We start from the raw sequence: 18644 nt of genomic DNA on the forward strand, positions 1-18644 counted from the left end.
TAGCATAGGCGCTTACACACGATGAACTCACCAATTCCAGAGTACTGAGTCATTGAGTCATCAAAGTTTTTGAACAATTTATCAAAACCTTGGCATTCGAAACTATTCCAGTGCGGTCCGTGTCGGACAGGATTGCGGTTAGCTGAAAACTGGGTAAAGTGTTGTATTACCGGTGGAAGTGAGCATTAGCCTTATGATTAGGGCCTGTTTGTTTTTAATTTTTTAACAACTTGGCCTGAACATGCAGTAAACAGCTGCTGAACATAGGCCTATACGTGTACATGTAGTCTGACAGTGTTCTAAATCATTAACATGATAAATGAAAGTGATTAATCTGTTAATTGTGTTGATAAATTTGAACACAGTCTGTAATTGGTTGGTGCATATATAGCAAGAGCTCTATGTTTGGTATAACCACTGATAATCATGATGCATCATGATGTAGGCCAATACTTTTCTGTACGCGTGAGACTGGATGCCAGTCATGCCAGTCACTTTCTTTGGGATGGCATTGGCATTTTGGCTCAAACCAACCTGGCAAACTACATGCTGACATGTACATGTAGCCTACAGTGTAGTTGATCATTCTGATTGACCGGTTCTCCAAACAGAAACAGTCCAAGGTCCCTGGTGCCTCGAAAAATAACTTTCATGGAAAGATTTTCATCCAGAAATATCTGGAAATTATCCAGCTAGCCCACATATGATAACAATTTGGGACAGTCATGTAAAAGACAAATGCTGAGAAGTATTGGTCAGTTGGTGGTTGGTAGTTTGCCCGGTCCCGTAAACATTTCCTGGTTTGTAAAACCATGCCATCTGTACAGTAGGTTTTGTTTTTCCAACACAGAAGGATGTGCGTCACACAAAGCGTGCATTGTAACATACATTGCAAGGGTTTTTCCGAGTTGAACAAGCCCTCAAATGTACGTACAAGTGACAGTTTTTTACAGCAATATAATTATTAGAGGAAAAAATGGTTAGGCCTACGTGTAGTTACTGTGTATTGCTGTTGTCATGGAAAACACATGTATTTCACTCAAAGTACATGTAATATACACCAAGCCACACCACACATTTCTCAAATGAAAATAAAATACTCAAATCCCATGCCCCGAATGCATATTACGTTGAATCTGATCTCATTGTTCTCAATTAGCAACACCTCATTGCAACCCGGTACATGGGGTTTTTCGGGCTCAAACAAGCCCTGAAATGTACATGTAGGTGATGTTTTTTAACCCTAACTGTCATGCATATTGTTTGGCTTACACTACTCAGTGCTACAAAATAGTCGGAGCCTGAAGTACCCAGCGCTGCAGATTACTGCTTCTGGCTAGGTTCCTTCCATGATTACTCGTACAGAGAACAATAAAGCCATGCATTCATAGTGCCACAGCACTGTATGGTACATTGTCTTATCGATTGTATTTTATGGCTTCATAGAACAATAAGGTAATGTCCCCTGACAAGCGACAGCGCTGAATACTACATTTTACTACTAAGTTGTACTTTGTAGTGTTCAGGTCTGTTAGAGTTAATGGCAATATACATGTACATGTAATTATTTGATATGAAAACAGTCACATGTATACATGTATCTGCTGTTTTCATTAAAACTATGTCAATTAAATTACAGCGCATGTAATATACAAACCTTGAAATGTGCGTGTACATGTACGGTAGGTGGCGCAGTTTATTTTTAGTTCTTTTGCACTCCATCAATTTTAGGGATGTGCATCCTGAGTGGTCGCCAAATGTCAAACTTATTCTTACTTATTCAGTGTTGGAAATATCAAACGCTTACTTGTTCAACATTGAATTTCGAACATCAAACGAGGAACTAACTTCACATTGGTAACAAAACGTAATCATTACAGATATACATGAATGGCCAAAATGTATCATTTAATCTGTTAAGGTCTTTCAAGAAACTTTTTTTATTGGCAAGCAGAAGCAGAATGTAATTTTACGTGGTTACATTGGTTTAAGTTCGGTACCTATGTGTACATGTAGTCATGGTAGATATTACGGTATGTACATGTACAGCGCATAAATGGTAGTCTGTGTCATGCCGTGCAGCCACACTGCTGTCCTTGTGGTCTTGGATTCAGAATCCAGTGGTGAAAGCAACTGGTACCGGTACTCTATGCCTGCGGTGTGAAAGCTGATCGAGTGCACCTTGCACTCAGCTGCATTTGTAAGAGCACTATGAACATGATGAATGCCTGGCTTCGAAGTCTTATGAAAAACCACCTTCACCCTTAGTGTTTCACATATACATGTATACACATGTACAGGCCATGCTACATGTATATCTGGGAATGAAAATGAAAAGGATCGCACAAGGAGGCAGTTGGAGGATTTTGAAGGGTGGAGGGTATATCCTAGCCAAAGGGCCTAGGTGGTTAGGCTTGTGCCAAAACAAAAAATGTTCTGCTTCCGATTACATGTCTCTTAATACATGTAGGGTTGGTACATGTAGGCCAGAAAATTTTTTGGGGGTAAGTTTTTTGTGCTGATGTAATAGCATAAATGTGGACGAAAGCTTCCAAAAATTGTCTCAAAAAGTGATATAAACATACATGTACATGTATATATCTTAATCTATGCAAAAATTTCTACAGTCGACAATTCACAAGAATTATGGACAATTCACACAATGCTAGTCAGGCAATCACAATGGCAAACTGGCTAACAGTGTCTGTGTATCGCATGGTAAGCTTGTGTGATGCATCGTGATGGGTGGGCAATAAACCTGACGGTCCCGGCATGGAATTTTGTGGAAACACGCTTGCTTTAAGTACCAGCAAAACAAACTCAAATTAAACTTGTGAACACGGAAAATACATACTTGGACAAGAGACCAAGTTCTGTGAAATTAACTTGCAGAAATCCTCTTGCAACCTCAATGTTTTTTCAACCTGCAGCTGTATTAGTTACGTGTGTATACGGCCGAAGTACTGTAGTTTAAGAATCGACCGGGATGTATAGACAGCTTGGCACATTTCCATCATGCGTTCTTTGCATTGGTATGGTGGGAACCAGCACAGCTTTGCTTTTTTAATACATTGAGCATTGCGCATGTGTTTTCACCATTGTGACAGCGAAACGCAAAGTGTCTTTTCATAAATTGCAAAAGTAAGAAGGAATAAAACCGAGCTTGTTAATGTTAGAAAAGGTTGTTGAAAGGTGTTTTATGAAGATAGAAAAGACATCAGGATTTATTTTTTTTATTTTTGAAATTTTTTAAAATGTGTTTTTCTAACTTGCCGATAAAAATTGTAGGGTCGCGCCAAAAAATTTGGGTCGGCTGGGAAACCGGAAGCAGAAGCGTTTTTGGAAGGCCTTAGAGATAGACTATACATACATGTACGTGTATATACATGTAGGCACAATTGCAGCATGCCCTGCCACTCATACACTGTACATGTATGTACACGTACCGTATCCCTCCTCATAGCTGGCTATAGAGCCATGCTCAATTGCGTACCCACAGTTAACATGCCGTTATCTCTGTGCTCTGATGGTGTTGCCTTCAACACTGGTAAATAAATCTGTATGCGTGTACTTGTATTTCCATCCAAAGCATGGAGTACAATGGAAAACATGGACTCAGCTATCACCAGGGAGGTATGTGTTTCAAAAATGCTGCTTAGGGTGGACACCGGTTTTTGAAAGGTCAAGGGCCATGGGTTGGTTACATGCAAAATGGTATGAGCCCTGAGATTGATTCTGTGATTTGTTGCATCCACAAGTTGTGGCTGCACTGCAACTGGATATTACATGTATATACCTGCCTACATGTGCATGTATGGCTAGTAACTGCATTCATTTCCCATATGGCATATTTAATTCATACGACATACATGTGTAACATAAATTGTTATAATATACATGTAGGAAAAAAGCCCCAATTTACCATGAATCAGCTGAGTGGTACTGCATGTACATGTACCAGTACACAGTGCAAAACTAGTTTTCATGTTTGTTTTGTTTTCTTCCTGGTTTAGTGCCACGTGAAATTATGCTGCCTGGGTTCACTTTGAATGTGAGCGTGACATTTTAATAAAATGCACATCCCATGCCCTACTGATTTATTTCACTCACTACATAACTAGAAAGTACATATACTTTTTAAGTAAATTTTGGCCTTCTTACATGTAGTCGGCATTGGTAAGAGTGGTGTCCTTTGGCTGAATGAAAATTGGTTATTTCCACAATAAGGTGTACGAAACATGTATACTGTATACCCCCAAAATCCAAGTTGAGATCAGGCACCCAAAGGGCCTGCAGAGGAAATGAGTTATTCCAGCATAAAAAGATAACTTCTCCTAGTAATAACAATTTGCAGCTGCAATATTTCTACAGCAAGGTGTAGGCCTACATACAAACATGTACCGGTACAATTGACAGACAAATGGGGCCTACCCGTTTTATTTATCAGATACTGTTTTCTGTTAAATGTCTGTGTGTCAACTTGGCAGATAATGAGCCACACTGTGTTTAAAATGAGTTTGATGAAAATCACAGGTTTTTTTTTACTGTTTGAAAGTGTGTATACGGCACATGTACATGTAGGCATGTGACAACATCATGTGTCTGCCTTATGAAACCTGCAACTTGTTGACAATTACAGTGGAATGCCGCTATACCGAACACCGCTATACCGGACATTCGGCTGTACCGAACATCGTCCTTGGCTCCCAATAATTTGTGCACAGAACCTACCGAACACTATTCAGTTGCCGTTTGTAATTCCCGAACGTCAATATGATAAAACAGTTGGTGTTTTTTATGTTGAAAAGTGACAAGTGGCCATTATTTCCCAAGGATTAGAAGCCACAAGTAGTCAATGGTATTGAATAGACACTGGTTTTGCGACTCCACACGATCGGGTGCGGAAGAAAACGGCACGTACGCGCACAGTGGCATTGCACTAACAATAGTCTAAAGAGGGTGCCGCTGATACACAAATCAACAGAGATTCGCCACAGCATGCATCAGAGATCGATCCTGAGCGGTAGTTTCACAACTTTTAGGATAAACTTGATATCAATTTTTTGACTCGAGTTTAAATAAAAAACAAAAATAATTAACAAATACATTTCTAGTAACCTTAAACTTGAATGCAACAGCAAAACACCAGGAAAACAGCAAACCAAGGTATCACAAGAGGGTGCACTTCGGTTAGACAAGAGAGGGCACTATTCAACATGGCAACGAAACTTTCGGCAGTTAAATTCGCTATACAGAATGACCGCTGTACCGAACATTTAGCGTGGACCCCGTCTTGTTCGTTATAGCGAACTGTACGGTACTGTACTGCATGTGCCGGTACACGTGTACATGTACATTGTACACTGTGTAAGCACTGCATGAAATGATACACTGCTTAGTTGTACAGCACCGCACCTTTAACAAATGGGCAGTTCTGAAGAATGTCACCGAAAACTTTCCTTTAGTTGTTTGACACTGTACATACTTGGCATTGAAGTTGTCTGAACTCTGAAAGGTCTGATTTACACAGCGAGACATTTCATGTTGCCCAAGGCACTCCTTATTTGCCAGAGACAAGAGGTCTAGAGTTGAAAGGGTATGGAGAAATGCCAGACAACAGTCCTCCTACGGAACAGTCTTCCGCCTGAGGATGACATGCACCTAAATTTTGATTCCCCCCAAAGTATTAGCAAATGTTATCATTTTGTTCCTCGCAAATTGCAGACTGCCATGGATAATATGTTTCTTTTCTATTACTGGTTACTGACAAGGCAACTATTATAACAAGGTAATTTATGAAGTCTCAAGAATCTTGTTATAACAGTGTGTTATTATACACGTACACTGTATTCCTTCTGTTCCTTTCAGTATTAACATATTAACAGTTAGGATTGACACTTGTGCCCAAATCTGTCTTCATGTCAGGTTTCCAACCTCCTAGAAGCAATAAATAACTCTGAGGAATAGGGTTGACCTCAGGGGTCATGTCAACCTCACCCCAAGGGCATTAATAAGTCTACTGGGCTTCCACACAGAACAGCTCCTTGTTTTTACTTCACAATTGATGATGCCATTAGTACAGGGCCCTTCCCTCCCCTACCAGAGTACTGTACATGTACCAGACATCACAGTCGTATTGTGGGCAAAGTTGTTCATGTTATGACTGAAAACTCCACAATGCCTTTGATGTACCAAACAATTTGTTGTTGAACCAAACTTTCAGAGTGGCATATTTTGAGGAATATACATGTACACCTGTATGTACTGTACATTGTACCTTTGCCCATTCTTCCTGTACCCATTTTGGTGTAATATATTAGTTCTGTTATCTTGGAACTTGTGTCCTTGTGGAGTTTCTCCAGTTGGAAGTTGTCAGGACTCGGGAGTTGAGGTGTGCAGAGTGCAGATTGGTTAGCCTAGGGTGCTTGTGTTTAGTGTCCAAGATGTGTAGTCATGGATTTTCTTTCTTGCTGCCTTGGTGCACATGTTCCTGTTCATGTAGGTAAGTTTACTTTGAAGTTTTGTACACTACTGTATGTTCACAACTTTAATTTGCGAAGTGAAAAAAATTGTAAATTTACATACATGTACATGTATGGGGAGTATACTACGGGGTACTTTAACTTTGGAAGAGAGAAAAATTCATGGACAAATACATGTACTGTACGTGTAAATGTGGCTGAGAAGATACATGTACTCGTACATACAGTACCTGTAGTCTCCCATCTGGTACATACAGGTATTGTTTATAATATTGGTAGCTCACTACACCACTAGGTGAAATTCTGGTTAAATTCAGATATTGGATATTTTACAAAACACTTATTTGTGTTTTGGTCAAACTGTGTAGAAATATTACAACTGACATGAATGTGAAGTGCTCTTTTTAACAGTAAGGCATATCATATAATTGCTGGTACACAGGTGTCAAGTCATGTTGAACTCTGTCCAGGAATAATTTAAATTCTATGTTTTTAAATTTTCCCATTTTTTTATCGCTTCTGATAAAAACCTGAAAACTTTATAACCCATCACTGGAAGTGGGTGCGTGGAAATCAGAGGTGGTAAATGTACTAGTATGTACATGTAAGTTGGTAAGTAAAAAAGAGTACATTCAAGGCTGCCTGAATGGTCATGTGACCTTGGTGTACATGTATGTACAGGTATTGGCCGATTAAAAGCTGATGATTTCTGTCACCTAATTATTGCTAAAATCATTGTCAGCAGCTCGTAATCACTTTTTAAAGTAACTTGAACTCACTGTGTGGCACTTCCCTGCAAAATGTGTCATTCACTTTTGGAGCTCAGCTGATTGAGAAAAGCTTTTCAGAGCGCAAATGAAAGCGGAAATACGATTTTAAGGTGTTACATTAATGTTTTTGTCCCTAAATTATTTAGTACATGTAACTTTTGTTTCCTTTTCAGATTATGTATAATTTAAGAACTTGATAACAGAATGGCACATTTCCCCTTTCGTGTGGAATTGCACTTTTTACAACCCACACACAGGAAGATATTAATCCATTACAACGCACATGTACACATGTACTTGTGGTTCAGACATTTCAGCCTTTCCTGCATTCCGCCCCATGAGGAAATATTTCAGAAGATTATCGGAAGAGCCCAGATTAACTCGTTTGAAAAGAGATATTAGATGTACATGTGCCTGTATTGCATGCAAACTGCAGACAAGCTTGAGTTCATTATTAAAAACAGTCCGGAACGGAACTGAAGACGTCTTCATATGCTGGCAATACAAAAGCCCGTGATGAGCCACTGTTCATATTACTCATTGTAGTGTATTGCTCAATCTTCATTAGTGCAGAATGAGAATTGATGTACAGTATATTTACAATGCCAAGGGGAATACTTCCAATGCAACTTGTATGGTACATGTAGGTCCATGTAGGTCAGCTCTTGGTCCCAATCTGTTAATCTGTCCCAATCTGAGCAAGGTACATGTACATGTAGTACGTACCGCAACATACAATATGTAGTCACACATGTACATGTATGTACAAATAGTTGGTTTTGTATCTCTTATTCTGCCATGGTTCAATTGATATCACGGTTGATTGGTGGTTATTGCCACGGCATGTGTCCTTTAGAGAGCTGTTGTACAATTATCCTGATTTAATGACAGCTTTGTTTGTTGAAGGAATGCTTACACAATGTATGGGTTACAGCAGTGTTATCAGACCAGATAAAAAGCTGCTATAACAGTACTGACCTTGCATATTCCTGCAAGTTGAAAAGTGCAATCATGTTGTTATGAAAATAGCGTGTTAGCGAGCTTTGGCGCTTCACTGCTAAAGTTGGCGCGGTTGACAAACTGTGTTTGTCACTCACGTATACACGTCATGGCTCATCAGATTAATTAAACACAGCACTCCTGAAATATTTCATCTAATCCGATGCAGTTTTTGGAAAGTACTTGCATGCAGTACAGCGTTCATGTACATGTACTTGTACATATATACATGTATGTACATGAGTGCATTGACAGTGAAAGAGAATTTTGACCATTACATGTACATGTATGTCCATGCTCCTACTGCCGGTACCAGTACGTACATGTACGCACGCACACTGCGTAGGCACACCAGTAATTAGAAACATTAAATGTAAACTGAGGTTAAATTGGTGTATACATTCTTTTAACACCTGTACCTTGGTATTCTAGTGAAAATGGACACAGTACATGTATATGTATGTGGGTGGGAAACCGAGAGCATTCCTTTTCAATTTACTCGTGAAATGTAAGAAATTCTTATAAATTTAAAGAGCTTTATATGTAACCATGCTTTTATTCCTCCATGATGTACATTTAAATGTAACTCAACAGCGGGTCCGGTGGCTTTGGATCCATTCTTCTACATGTATGTTGGGTCACATTTGACCTGTTTTTGCCTCTGTCCAACCTGTATTGTATGCATATTTGTCCACAGAATGTGTTTTTACATGTACATGTATACTGTACTCACTGGTACATGTAGGAATATGCAAACATGTACGTGCACGTGTACATGGTGCTCCCTAGCCGGAAGATGGGCCAGGGTGACAACCCTCTTTACTTTTATCCCAGTTGGAATCTGACATTGACAGATGTGCAGCTCCCTCACCCCCACCACTGGTATTCTTTGTGCTCTCTGTAAGGAAATTTCTGACTTACTCCTATCATTTGTTCTGTTGGGGAGGAGTTATTCTGCCCTTTATTCCAAGGTCAGTGCTGCAAATGGTGTGAACTGCCCCTCTCTATTTACAAAAATTCCACACTGTGTAGCTTGCAGAATCAGTGGTGTCTGGCTGTGTTGACCCCTGACCTTTAGGGCATCCATCTCAGTGAGATCTGTTTTCCAATTCAGTGCAAGCGCTCCACATTTTTATCTAGGGTCCACAGCAGGCTGTCTCCTCTTCAGACAGGGGCTTGTGCTGAGTGGCCTGTTGGCTGAGGAATGTTGAACATGCTGGTGTACATGTACTTCTGTGTAATACACCATCAGGAAATATATGCAGTGGTACACCTGCGTCCTTCTGATGTACATGTACATGTACTGAACAGCATGTGTTAACTCTGTGGGTTGTTTGTTTGAACCTCTTTGTGTGATCTTGGTTGCATTTAATAACGTAGAACTTTTGGTGGTAGGTCGTGTACATGTAGGATAAAATGAAGCATCCAGATTTGTTTTTTAGAGTGTGTTGGATGGGTGCTTAATCTACCGGTACGCAAGTTTTCCTTGGATCAGTTCAAAGGCCTTTTTGATTTTTAATGTTCTTTTTTTCTGAATTTTTTTCTTTTTTTATTTACAGGAAAATGTTTGCCAAGAAGGCGAAGAAAGGATCTCGGGTCAATATCTCCCTGCCGTCCAACTTTGAGCACCGGGTGCACACGGGCTATGACCGGCAATCGGGCAAGTACATGGGACTGCCCCGGCAGTGGGCAAACATTATAGGCGCCGACGAGAAGAGGCCCAAACCGATCATCGATCCGTCACTGATCACTCCTACTGAAGTCACCAGCCTGAAAGTGAGTTGTTGTTTTTTTTTAATCCTTAAAGAGATGCATTTTTTAAAAATTTTCAAAGCCTCACATACATGTACCCTGGGATCTATTTTAACCACAATTTTGACAACTCCAAAGACAGTGAAGAATACAAACAGGTAAATGCTGGCCTGATCTACAAGTAGTTGCAACACAAATATTTCAACCAGAGCCTTGCTAAATCATAAACGCAACACATGTACAACTCAGCGGTGACTGAGTGCAAGCTGTACATTTACTTGTATGTATCAATGCATTGGCGTACAGTAGAAACTCAACCATCAATCAGTATTAAAAAGCAATGAGGATCAGTGGAAATGAAGTATACCGTGTGTTTAATATTGATTTCAAGTTTCAAAACACAAGCACGAATGTGGTGCCACTGCCCACTAATGGCTTCATCTTGAATTAATCTACATGTACATATTCAGCTTCCACTTGTTGCATGTACATGTATTTACAGCACAAGTATTAGATTGATTGCACTCATGTACATGTACCGGTTCTGTGCATTTGGCTGTCGCATACCAGTACAGGTCACTGTTGTAGGACATTCTTGGGATCTGACTAGGATCAACTGAGATAAAGTTTTGTCTGAAGGTATATATATTCAAACATGTACATGTACCGGTAACCGGAGAATGTCACACAACATTGGCCAGTATCTCTGCCAAAATATTCTGTAGAATTATCCACACCTGCACTTAACAACTTGTACATGCACATGTACCGATATACCGATACGCGATAATTATTGACCAAATACATGTACACTTGAATTTACATGTATGTACATGGGTAAAACTTACTAGAAACATAATATTGTACTTGTACATACATGTACATGTACAGTATGTGTGTCACGGTACATGTATGCACCTGTAGAGACGAATGTATATGTACATGTATCAGCATGGAGGCTGATATGTATGTAGTAATAACAAAATTGTTATGAGTTTGATAAGAGGTGGCACTTCACCACCGTCTGCCCCTGCTTGTCTGTCAGAACATTCAAGAATGCAGGCTTTCCCTTATCCATGTTTGCAAAAGAAGCACAACCCTGATAGCCTCTCCCTCACTGTGGGTTGGATCAAGGGAAAATAAATTGATTTGTGTTCAAACATTCTGAAAGTGGAAGAAAAAAGGAAAGCACAGCCCATTAGGATTTTTTTTTTTTCTGAAATATTTTCAAAAATCAAGTTCAGTTGTTTTGAGGATTAAGCGGTATAGATTTACATGTACGTACATGGAGCAGAGAAAGTGTGTGAGTTGAAAGATTAGAACTGGTACATATTCAGCTTGTCAAACATGAAAGGATGGTACGAGTCCGTCCAGGTGCTCAGCATTAAGCTGATTGAAACTCACTATTTGAATTCTCAGGAATTGAACACATTACCTTTATGGCAGAATACATGTACTGGCACATGCATTTCACGACTGTTCTTTGATGTTTGTGTTTGCTTTTTATCGCATTACAAACCAGCATTAAATTGCTCGTGATACAAGTGACCATGTGATGCCAGCAAATGCAAAGGTAACTTGTGATTTGAGTGCCTTTACAGACAGAAATTCATGTGCGCTTCTTCTTCGTCAGCATATTGTGCGCGGCCCCAGCTCCCCGACTGGCGATGGACCCTCCAATGGGTTTGAGCCCCGGAAGATATCGGTAGCCCGGTCCAACTCATTACGCAACCAGAGCACTGCCAAGCAGCGCCAACAGAGGGACCGCATGGAGCAGCAGGTATGAGGGGACCTTCAAGTCATTTCAGAATACTGCATACTCAATGATACTAAAAGAAAAAAATTTGAGATACGCGTTTGGTATTGAGATGGCATATTATTACCTGTAGGTTAAACGTGAAATTCCTTAGGTAACTTTCATTGTAGTACATGTGCATTGTTTGGTCCTGTCCATATTTACATCTGTTTGCTTAGTTTTATCCTGTAGTGTGCAGTTTCAATGACCATTCCCACTCAACTTATTCAGTTCAAGACTGAAGATGTACTGAAAATGTTCATATGCAAAGCCACCTCAAGTTTGTGTCGCATGTGCCATGAGGCCGAATTTATCTTTAGTCCCAACCCCCTAGGATGTACATGTATGTAAAATCAGATTGAAATTGTAGGATTTAGGACTGTCTATAGAAACATGACACTGTGCCCATCTTGAATCAACCGTGGACTGTGCAGAGACTGCACAAGGGATGCAGTATAGTTTGGGGAAGGGAAAGTAAACAATAAAACAATGTGCAGAGTGCGCTATGGACTGTGGTACCGGTACATGTATTTTGGTATATTGCACGTTTGGTTGCGCCGTGAAGAGCAGACAATGCAGCACCTGCTGGTATGTCCCCATCTCCCCCAACCTTGTTCTTCTTCAGATCTAACCACCCTGAATAATAAGGCCAAACTTTGTGTCCAGCACTGGATTGGAGTAGTATAGGGACTTGAGAAGAAGAAGTTTGGTTGCCCTGGGTCGACTAATCAGGATCAAGGATTCAAGTTTGCTTGAACTTCTGCTCTTACACAAGCTTTAACCCAGTCTATGGTATACCGGTAAACATAACATGACAGAGTGCAGAAACTAGTGAGATTTTTTTTTTGTTTTTTTTTGTTTTTTGATAAGTAAAACTCAAACTTGAATTGGGTTTGGAAGGTTTGAGTTTCAGTTGAGTTGATTTCACAGGAGATCACTTGTAATAGGAGTGATTTTATATTGCAATGAATGTGTCATTTCTTTTTAACATTTCATAATTGAAGGTTCCAGAGTCTGTACCAGAAAATGATTGGACTGCTCCTGTACATCCTTACGATGAACCACCCCCAGGTTACTCCACCTTCCCGAGGGCTCAGCAAGGTCACAGGGGACAGCCTCCACCAATGGGGGAGCAGGGACCCCGGGGAGATCCCGGGTACCGTGGTGACCAAGGCCCAAGGGACAGGATGGATTCCCGGGGGAATACGTACGATCCCCGCCAGCGGGGAGGCACGATGGACCGGGGCAACATGCCACCTAGGCCTCTCTCCGAGCACGTTGATCGAGGGAGGGGCAACTACGACCAGCGGGGGATGACCATGACAAACGACGGGGAGCGGCCGAAATCCAGCTACAACCGGCCGGGGGATGATTTCAGGGGAGCAGTGAATGACCACGGCAGTCTGCAGCGTCATGGCAAGGAACCGGCCAGGGACAACCGCAACAACAGCCAATCTAACAGCTTGGACCACAGGCATGAACGCAACCAGCAAGGATGGAGGGAGCCCCCAAGAGATGGGTATGGGCCAGGTTACAGCGGAAGACATCCTGATCCAAGGTGTGCATAACTGATATTGATTTTACCTTTCCCTTTCAGTATGCAATAATCTAAGCCTTAAGTCAATCACTATTCTAATTTAATTTTTTGGGCTGTTTTGAACTTGATTGCATACACGTAAATTTCCATGTTGCATGATGTTGTTGATTTTAGACAGTTTCTCCATCGCAGGGGAAAAGTTAAATTTTATTAGCAACCTTGATTATACACTTTGATTTGTTTAAAGTTGGTTTGTTTAAATTTGCACTACTTCAGAAAAAATGCTGTTTTCAGTAGATGACAGCTGCTCCCGAGAGAAGCAGTTCAGTCTTTTGTGGCTAGAGCTAGGTCAAGATTTTCACCTGTTAGAAATATGGAGGCTCACGTTGAGAAGTAGGCATAGCCGTAGCCTAGGAAGCCAATTTCAGACGTGGCCTGTGTATTATTCTTGGGGCCGGGGAAGTTGTCTACGTGCTTCTGTCTTTAGAGGCCACAAATAACCGAACTGCGCATGCCTTTACAGCGCATGCCATGACAGATAGGAAAAGGAAGCAAGTGTACATGTACGTTTCCTCTGCAGTCAAGTTCTACTACTTGTGTGCACTACACATAAGTGAGTTAGAAAGGTGTTCTCTCTACATTGTACTTAATGAATGGTGCTTTGGACTTATGATTGTGCTGTATGTTGTATCATTTGATGTTCGGACAGTAAAAGCTACTTCCCAGTATTGCTAAGATTTCAAATGGAAAATGTATAGTGTCCAAATAGACGGATCCATTAAAGCCCCACTCTTTTGACTGATCACAGCAGTGGTTTATGTCCGACATGAATGCATGCGTGTATGACACTTGTGGGTGGCACATGTAGTGTGACATTGGACTGAAGCCAGTGTCAATTGCTTACATGTATGTTTGTAGTGGGCGGGAGTAACATGATCAGTGTACATGTATGTTGCTAGGCTTACAATTACAGACTTCAGTGCGTATTTTTTGTAGACATATGGATCGAGACAGGAGGCCAGACCCACATGGACCTGAACGGGCACCACCTCCGAGCCATCATGGGCAGACAGGACCACCTGACAGATACCAGGGCAGACCCCCTGGGGCACACCCACCCCCAGGGTCCAATGCACAGCCTGGCGGACCCCCCACGATAGACCGACAGCGCGATGGAACCCATATGACTCAGCGCGATGGACCTCCTGACAGCCATCATGACAGGTACCCTCGTGGGCACCCAGCTAGACACCCAGGGGGACCCCCAGGGGCACATCCAGGGGGACCCCCCGGGGGACACCATGGGAGAGCTAATTCACCTCGCGAGCAGCAGAATTACCACCAGCCCGGCCCTGGGGGCGATAATCGGCCTATAGGGCACAGTGCCCCAGGTCAGTCTTCCAACGAGTATGGACAGCACCCACAATCAGCGGTATGTTTAATTAATCAACATTTAGTTTTTTTTTTCATTGCCATTTTATAGTGCACTCAGCGTTGAGTCTCTGCCCTGCTTGGCTAAAGCATGGTAGTGTTAGGTTCACCTGTGTAGGTACAGAAATTAATGTATGAGCTCAGTGCAAACCCCATACAAGGCATCATCTGCTGCATTTCTTCAGCAAAGAGGTTTGTGTGACACAGTACTCACAGTACTCGGGTGGTAATGCCATTAGTAATGGTGTCCTCTTGGGGTTGTGAAGGGTCATTGTAACATCATGATTGATGGTTTGGATTTTGTTGTGTTGAATAGTGCACTTTGAATGTTAAAATACACACTGTATCACAGTGAATGTATCCTCCAACATCATCGCGCATTCATCAGTTTTGATTAGTTGATGGGATCAGTATCAGAAGCATTGTTCCTTCTCCTGAGTTTTATAAAGCACAAAGCTGAATTAAAAAAAATGCTTGTGCGTGCTCCAATTTATTTTGAGTGTGAGCAACAATTTCATTAACGGCAAGGACTTCATGTTGCTGTTTCATGGAGCTGCCAAGATGAAAAAGGCACATTCTTGTACTATGCAAACATGAGCACAGATCCTGTCCAGCAATTTACTTGGTGTTGTGCTTTATGAATTTGACCCCTGGGGGGTTTTGGTGGATTTTTTTTAAATATTAGGGATGGTGATCAAAACATTGATTGTAAAATGCAACTCGTTGTGGTTCACAGGGTTATCCGGTTGGTGACTTCTCGCGCATGAATCTCAACCGCAACGAGGCCCAGCAGCACCGGTCCCCTTCTTCCTCCCATTCTTCCGACAGTCAGCATGCCCCGCCTCAGGGCAGGCCCCACGGCCCTGGCCCATCCTACGGCCACCCGGAGCCCCAGGGCCGCTTCAACACCCACCCGCAAGGTGGCCCACCCAAGGACGACCCCATGCTAAGCCAGCGCATGCAGCCTGGACCGCCGCCGCCACAGCAGCACCAGCAGCATCATCAACAGCATCCGCAGCATCAGCAAGGACTGGCCGGCTCTGGCCAGACCCCTTCCCCGGCTGGGGAGCAGCGGGTGTCCCACGAGCAGTTCCGGGCCGCCCTGCAGATGGTAGTGAGCCAGGGTGACCCCCGCCAGCACCTGGACCACTTTGTCAAGATCGGGGAGGGGTCGACGGGTATCGTCTGCATTGCCACGGAGCGTGGGAGCGGGCGCCAAGTAGCAGTAAAGAAGATGGACCTGAGGAAGCAACAGAGGAGGGAACTCCTGTTCAACGAGGTCAGTTTGTACTTCATGTAGGGAAAAAGTTGTATGTTTTCTTTGATACCGCCTTCACCTCAAGGTTTGATAAGATTTTGGTGGGGAACATTGGGATAAGAGTTACCCCATGTTTAATTCTGCAGTCTCCACATAGTACAGCACTCTCTGTCGACCTGCAAAACCATGGTCTGAGAGATCCAGAACCAACGTTAAAATTTATTGCTGCCATTTTACCCTGCTAGGTTGTCATCATGCGGGACTACAAGCATGCCAACATTGTGGAGATGTACAGCAGTTACCTGGTAGGGGATGAACTCTGGGTGGTCATGGAATTCTTGGAAGGCGGCGCGCTCACCGACATTGTCACCCACACACAAAAGTAAGCCCTGGAGACAGCATATCGGAGCAAAAGTATATAGTTGATGAGTAACCGTAAATTTCAGTAAATTACTTCCACATGGTTTTAAGCAACTAGGCACAATTTTTGTGGGCTAAACCTTCTGGGGTTTCTCAGTGGAGCTGTGTTCCATGAATACCGTTTGAATACCGCTCTGCAGCTGAGATGGAACATTGTGTTTGGTACACCAATTTAAAAGCTCTGGAGGGGTTGGGAAAATATCTATCCGTCGGGCACTCTGATAAAACACTCCCCGCCATCGTCTCAGTGATTTAGAGAGGCTGATGAGAACCGTTTTAACTGGCGCCCAGTTCACAGCCAAAGTGCACCCATTGGAGTAAGCTTTTTATGGTGAAAAGGTGGCAAGTTACTGTCCTAAACGCTGAGTACCCGCCTGTTCTTTTCAGAACCACTCATTCAAAGGAGATATTTTTGCATGGTACGACCACAAACCTATTACTTAACTTGCACACACATTTAAACAGAAACTGTAAGCATTCACCCAGCACATCCCTCGCCCAGCACATTTAAATCTGCACGTGCCCGTCTGTGCCGTGTAAAAACATGCCATCTCTTGTGCCTGTACAGAGCAAATTGTAACGCAGCTGTTCTCTTTTCTTGTTGGTGGCAGACTGGAAGAGGAGAGCATAGCCTACATCTGCAAGGCCATTCTGAAGGCCCTTGCCTTCCTACACTCACAGGGTGTCATACATAGAGATATCAAGAGTGACAGTATCCTGCTGACCCATGATGGCAAGGTAAGTTATGGACTACTGACCTGCCATCCCTAGTGCGGACCCATGATCAAGAAAAGGTCTACATGATGAAGGTTGTTTGAACCTTGTTTGGATTGTGCGAGGTCCACACGAGGCGACCTCCTTTCTCGAAAGCAGTTTTAGGGACATTTTTGTGTCAGGTTATCTGTGGCAAAAGGAAGAGGAATTATCAACCAAAATCTAGCATAAAATAGTGCTCATAGTGCAAGGGAAAATGTGTAATTTCACCCAGTTTTCTTAACTACACGAGAAGAAGACGGTGTTCACTCTTGGTATGTAATGCACTTATTTTTGTTCATGGCTGTGTGTGGCATCTGCGCATTGTTGCTCGTTCCACCATGAAAAATTGAATGGAGAATGTTGCTGCCACTGTCACAAATAGGATTGCACCTTCAGTTGAAAATCGGGCAGCTGGCACCCTGTGGGCACTAACAGAAATGGTGTTCCCACGTGACTTGTTCTTTAATCCCAATGAGCAGATACATTGAGCCACCTAGTTCCTGCATTGAATTCAAACTCGTATGTGGTGTGCTTTGATGAAATCGTGTGTCTTGCTTGGTTGGTCATGGCTTGACTTCCATAGTACAGAAAGCAAATGGCTTAGAAAGTAAACTAATAATTGTGAAATACCAGCATTGCAGTTGACGGTTGTCATGAATAAACACACGACCAGACAAGTCATATTGATTCACGCATTACTTTGATCCTGAGTTACTTGTCTTGTTTTTTTTTTTTTGGTTATGGAAGAAGATGCGACTTGAAATTCACTTGGTGTGAACTTTGTGTCTCCCATCCTCTTCAGGTCAAGCTGTCTGACTTTGGGTTCTGCGCTCAAGTCTCTTCAGACATGCCTCGGAGGAAGTCGCTGGTGGGGACGCCCTACTGGATGGCACCCGAGGTCATCTCCAGGTTACCTTACGGACCAGAGGTCAGTAGACCAGACATTCCTGGCCATTCATTTACACTGTTAAGTGTAGATAATGAAACCTACGAAATGTAAAAAAAGGTCCCCAGCTTTCTCGAGTTGGTCCACTGACCTGGTGTGTACCAACTGGACAGTGCGCCAGTCACAATTTGTTACTTATTGCAATTGTCTGGTACTTCAAAGGTGGATATTTGGTCCCTTGGAATTATGGTCATGGAGATGGTGGATGGTGAACCGCCGTTCTTCAATGAGCCCCCGTTGCAGGCCATGAGACGCATCCGTGACATGCCTCCACCTAAACTCAAGAACCCACACAAGGTGAGCAGTCAGTTAGCAAACAGGCAGGATTTGACTTCATGTTACTGAAACCTGTCATGAGCTTTGTAACATACACATTTTGATTTGAAATGCAAACCCAACAAACTGAGATATGCTAGTTTAAGGACTTTAAAAGAATCTTGCGCAATGTTAATCAACAGCAGCCTGCAACATTTTCTCACCCACATCATGCACTTTTTT

General features: G+C 42.4%; 1 protein-coding gene across 4 annotated transcripts in view; it reads left to right on the forward strand.

The window, feature by feature from the left end:
* LOC110988957 (serine/threonine-protein kinase PAK 5-like) overlaps window positions 1–18644 on the forward strand; it is a 25471-nt gene continuing 6827 nt past the window's right edge. The window contains exons 1-10 of one of the 4 annotated variants that reach the window (XM_022252976.2): window positions 1–153; window positions 9811–10027; window positions 11637–11783; window positions 12803–13356; window positions 14332–14767; window positions 15503–16045; window positions 16270–16406; window positions 17056–17182; window positions 18003–18128; window positions 18309–18443. In XM_022252976.2, coding sequence (XP_022108668.2) covers window positions 9815–10027; window positions 11637–11783; window positions 12803–13356; window positions 14332–14767; window positions 15503–16045; window positions 16270–16406; window positions 17056–17182; window positions 18003–18128; window positions 18309–18443 — 2418 coding nt within the window. In that variant the 5' untranslated portion in view covers window positions 1–153; window positions 9811–9814. Of the gene's footprint in view, window positions 179–6138; window positions 6503–9427; window positions 9577–9810; window positions 10028–11636; window positions 11784–12802; window positions 13357–14331; window positions 14768–15502; window positions 16046–16269; window positions 16407–17055; window positions 17183–18002; window positions 18129–18308; window positions 18444–18644 lie in introns of those variants that run through there. The other 3 variants (XM_022252977.2, XM_087148059.1, XM_022252978.2) reach the window with 3 other exon arrangements.

The sequence above is a fragment of the Acanthaster planci genome, linkage group LG01 (genome assembly GCF_054643075.1).
Source record: "Acanthaster planci isolate LZ-2023a linkage group LG01, COTS_SCS, whole genome shotgun sequence".
NCBI lineage: Eukaryota > Metazoa > Echinodermata > Asteroidea > Valvatida > Acanthasteridae > Acanthaster > Acanthaster planci.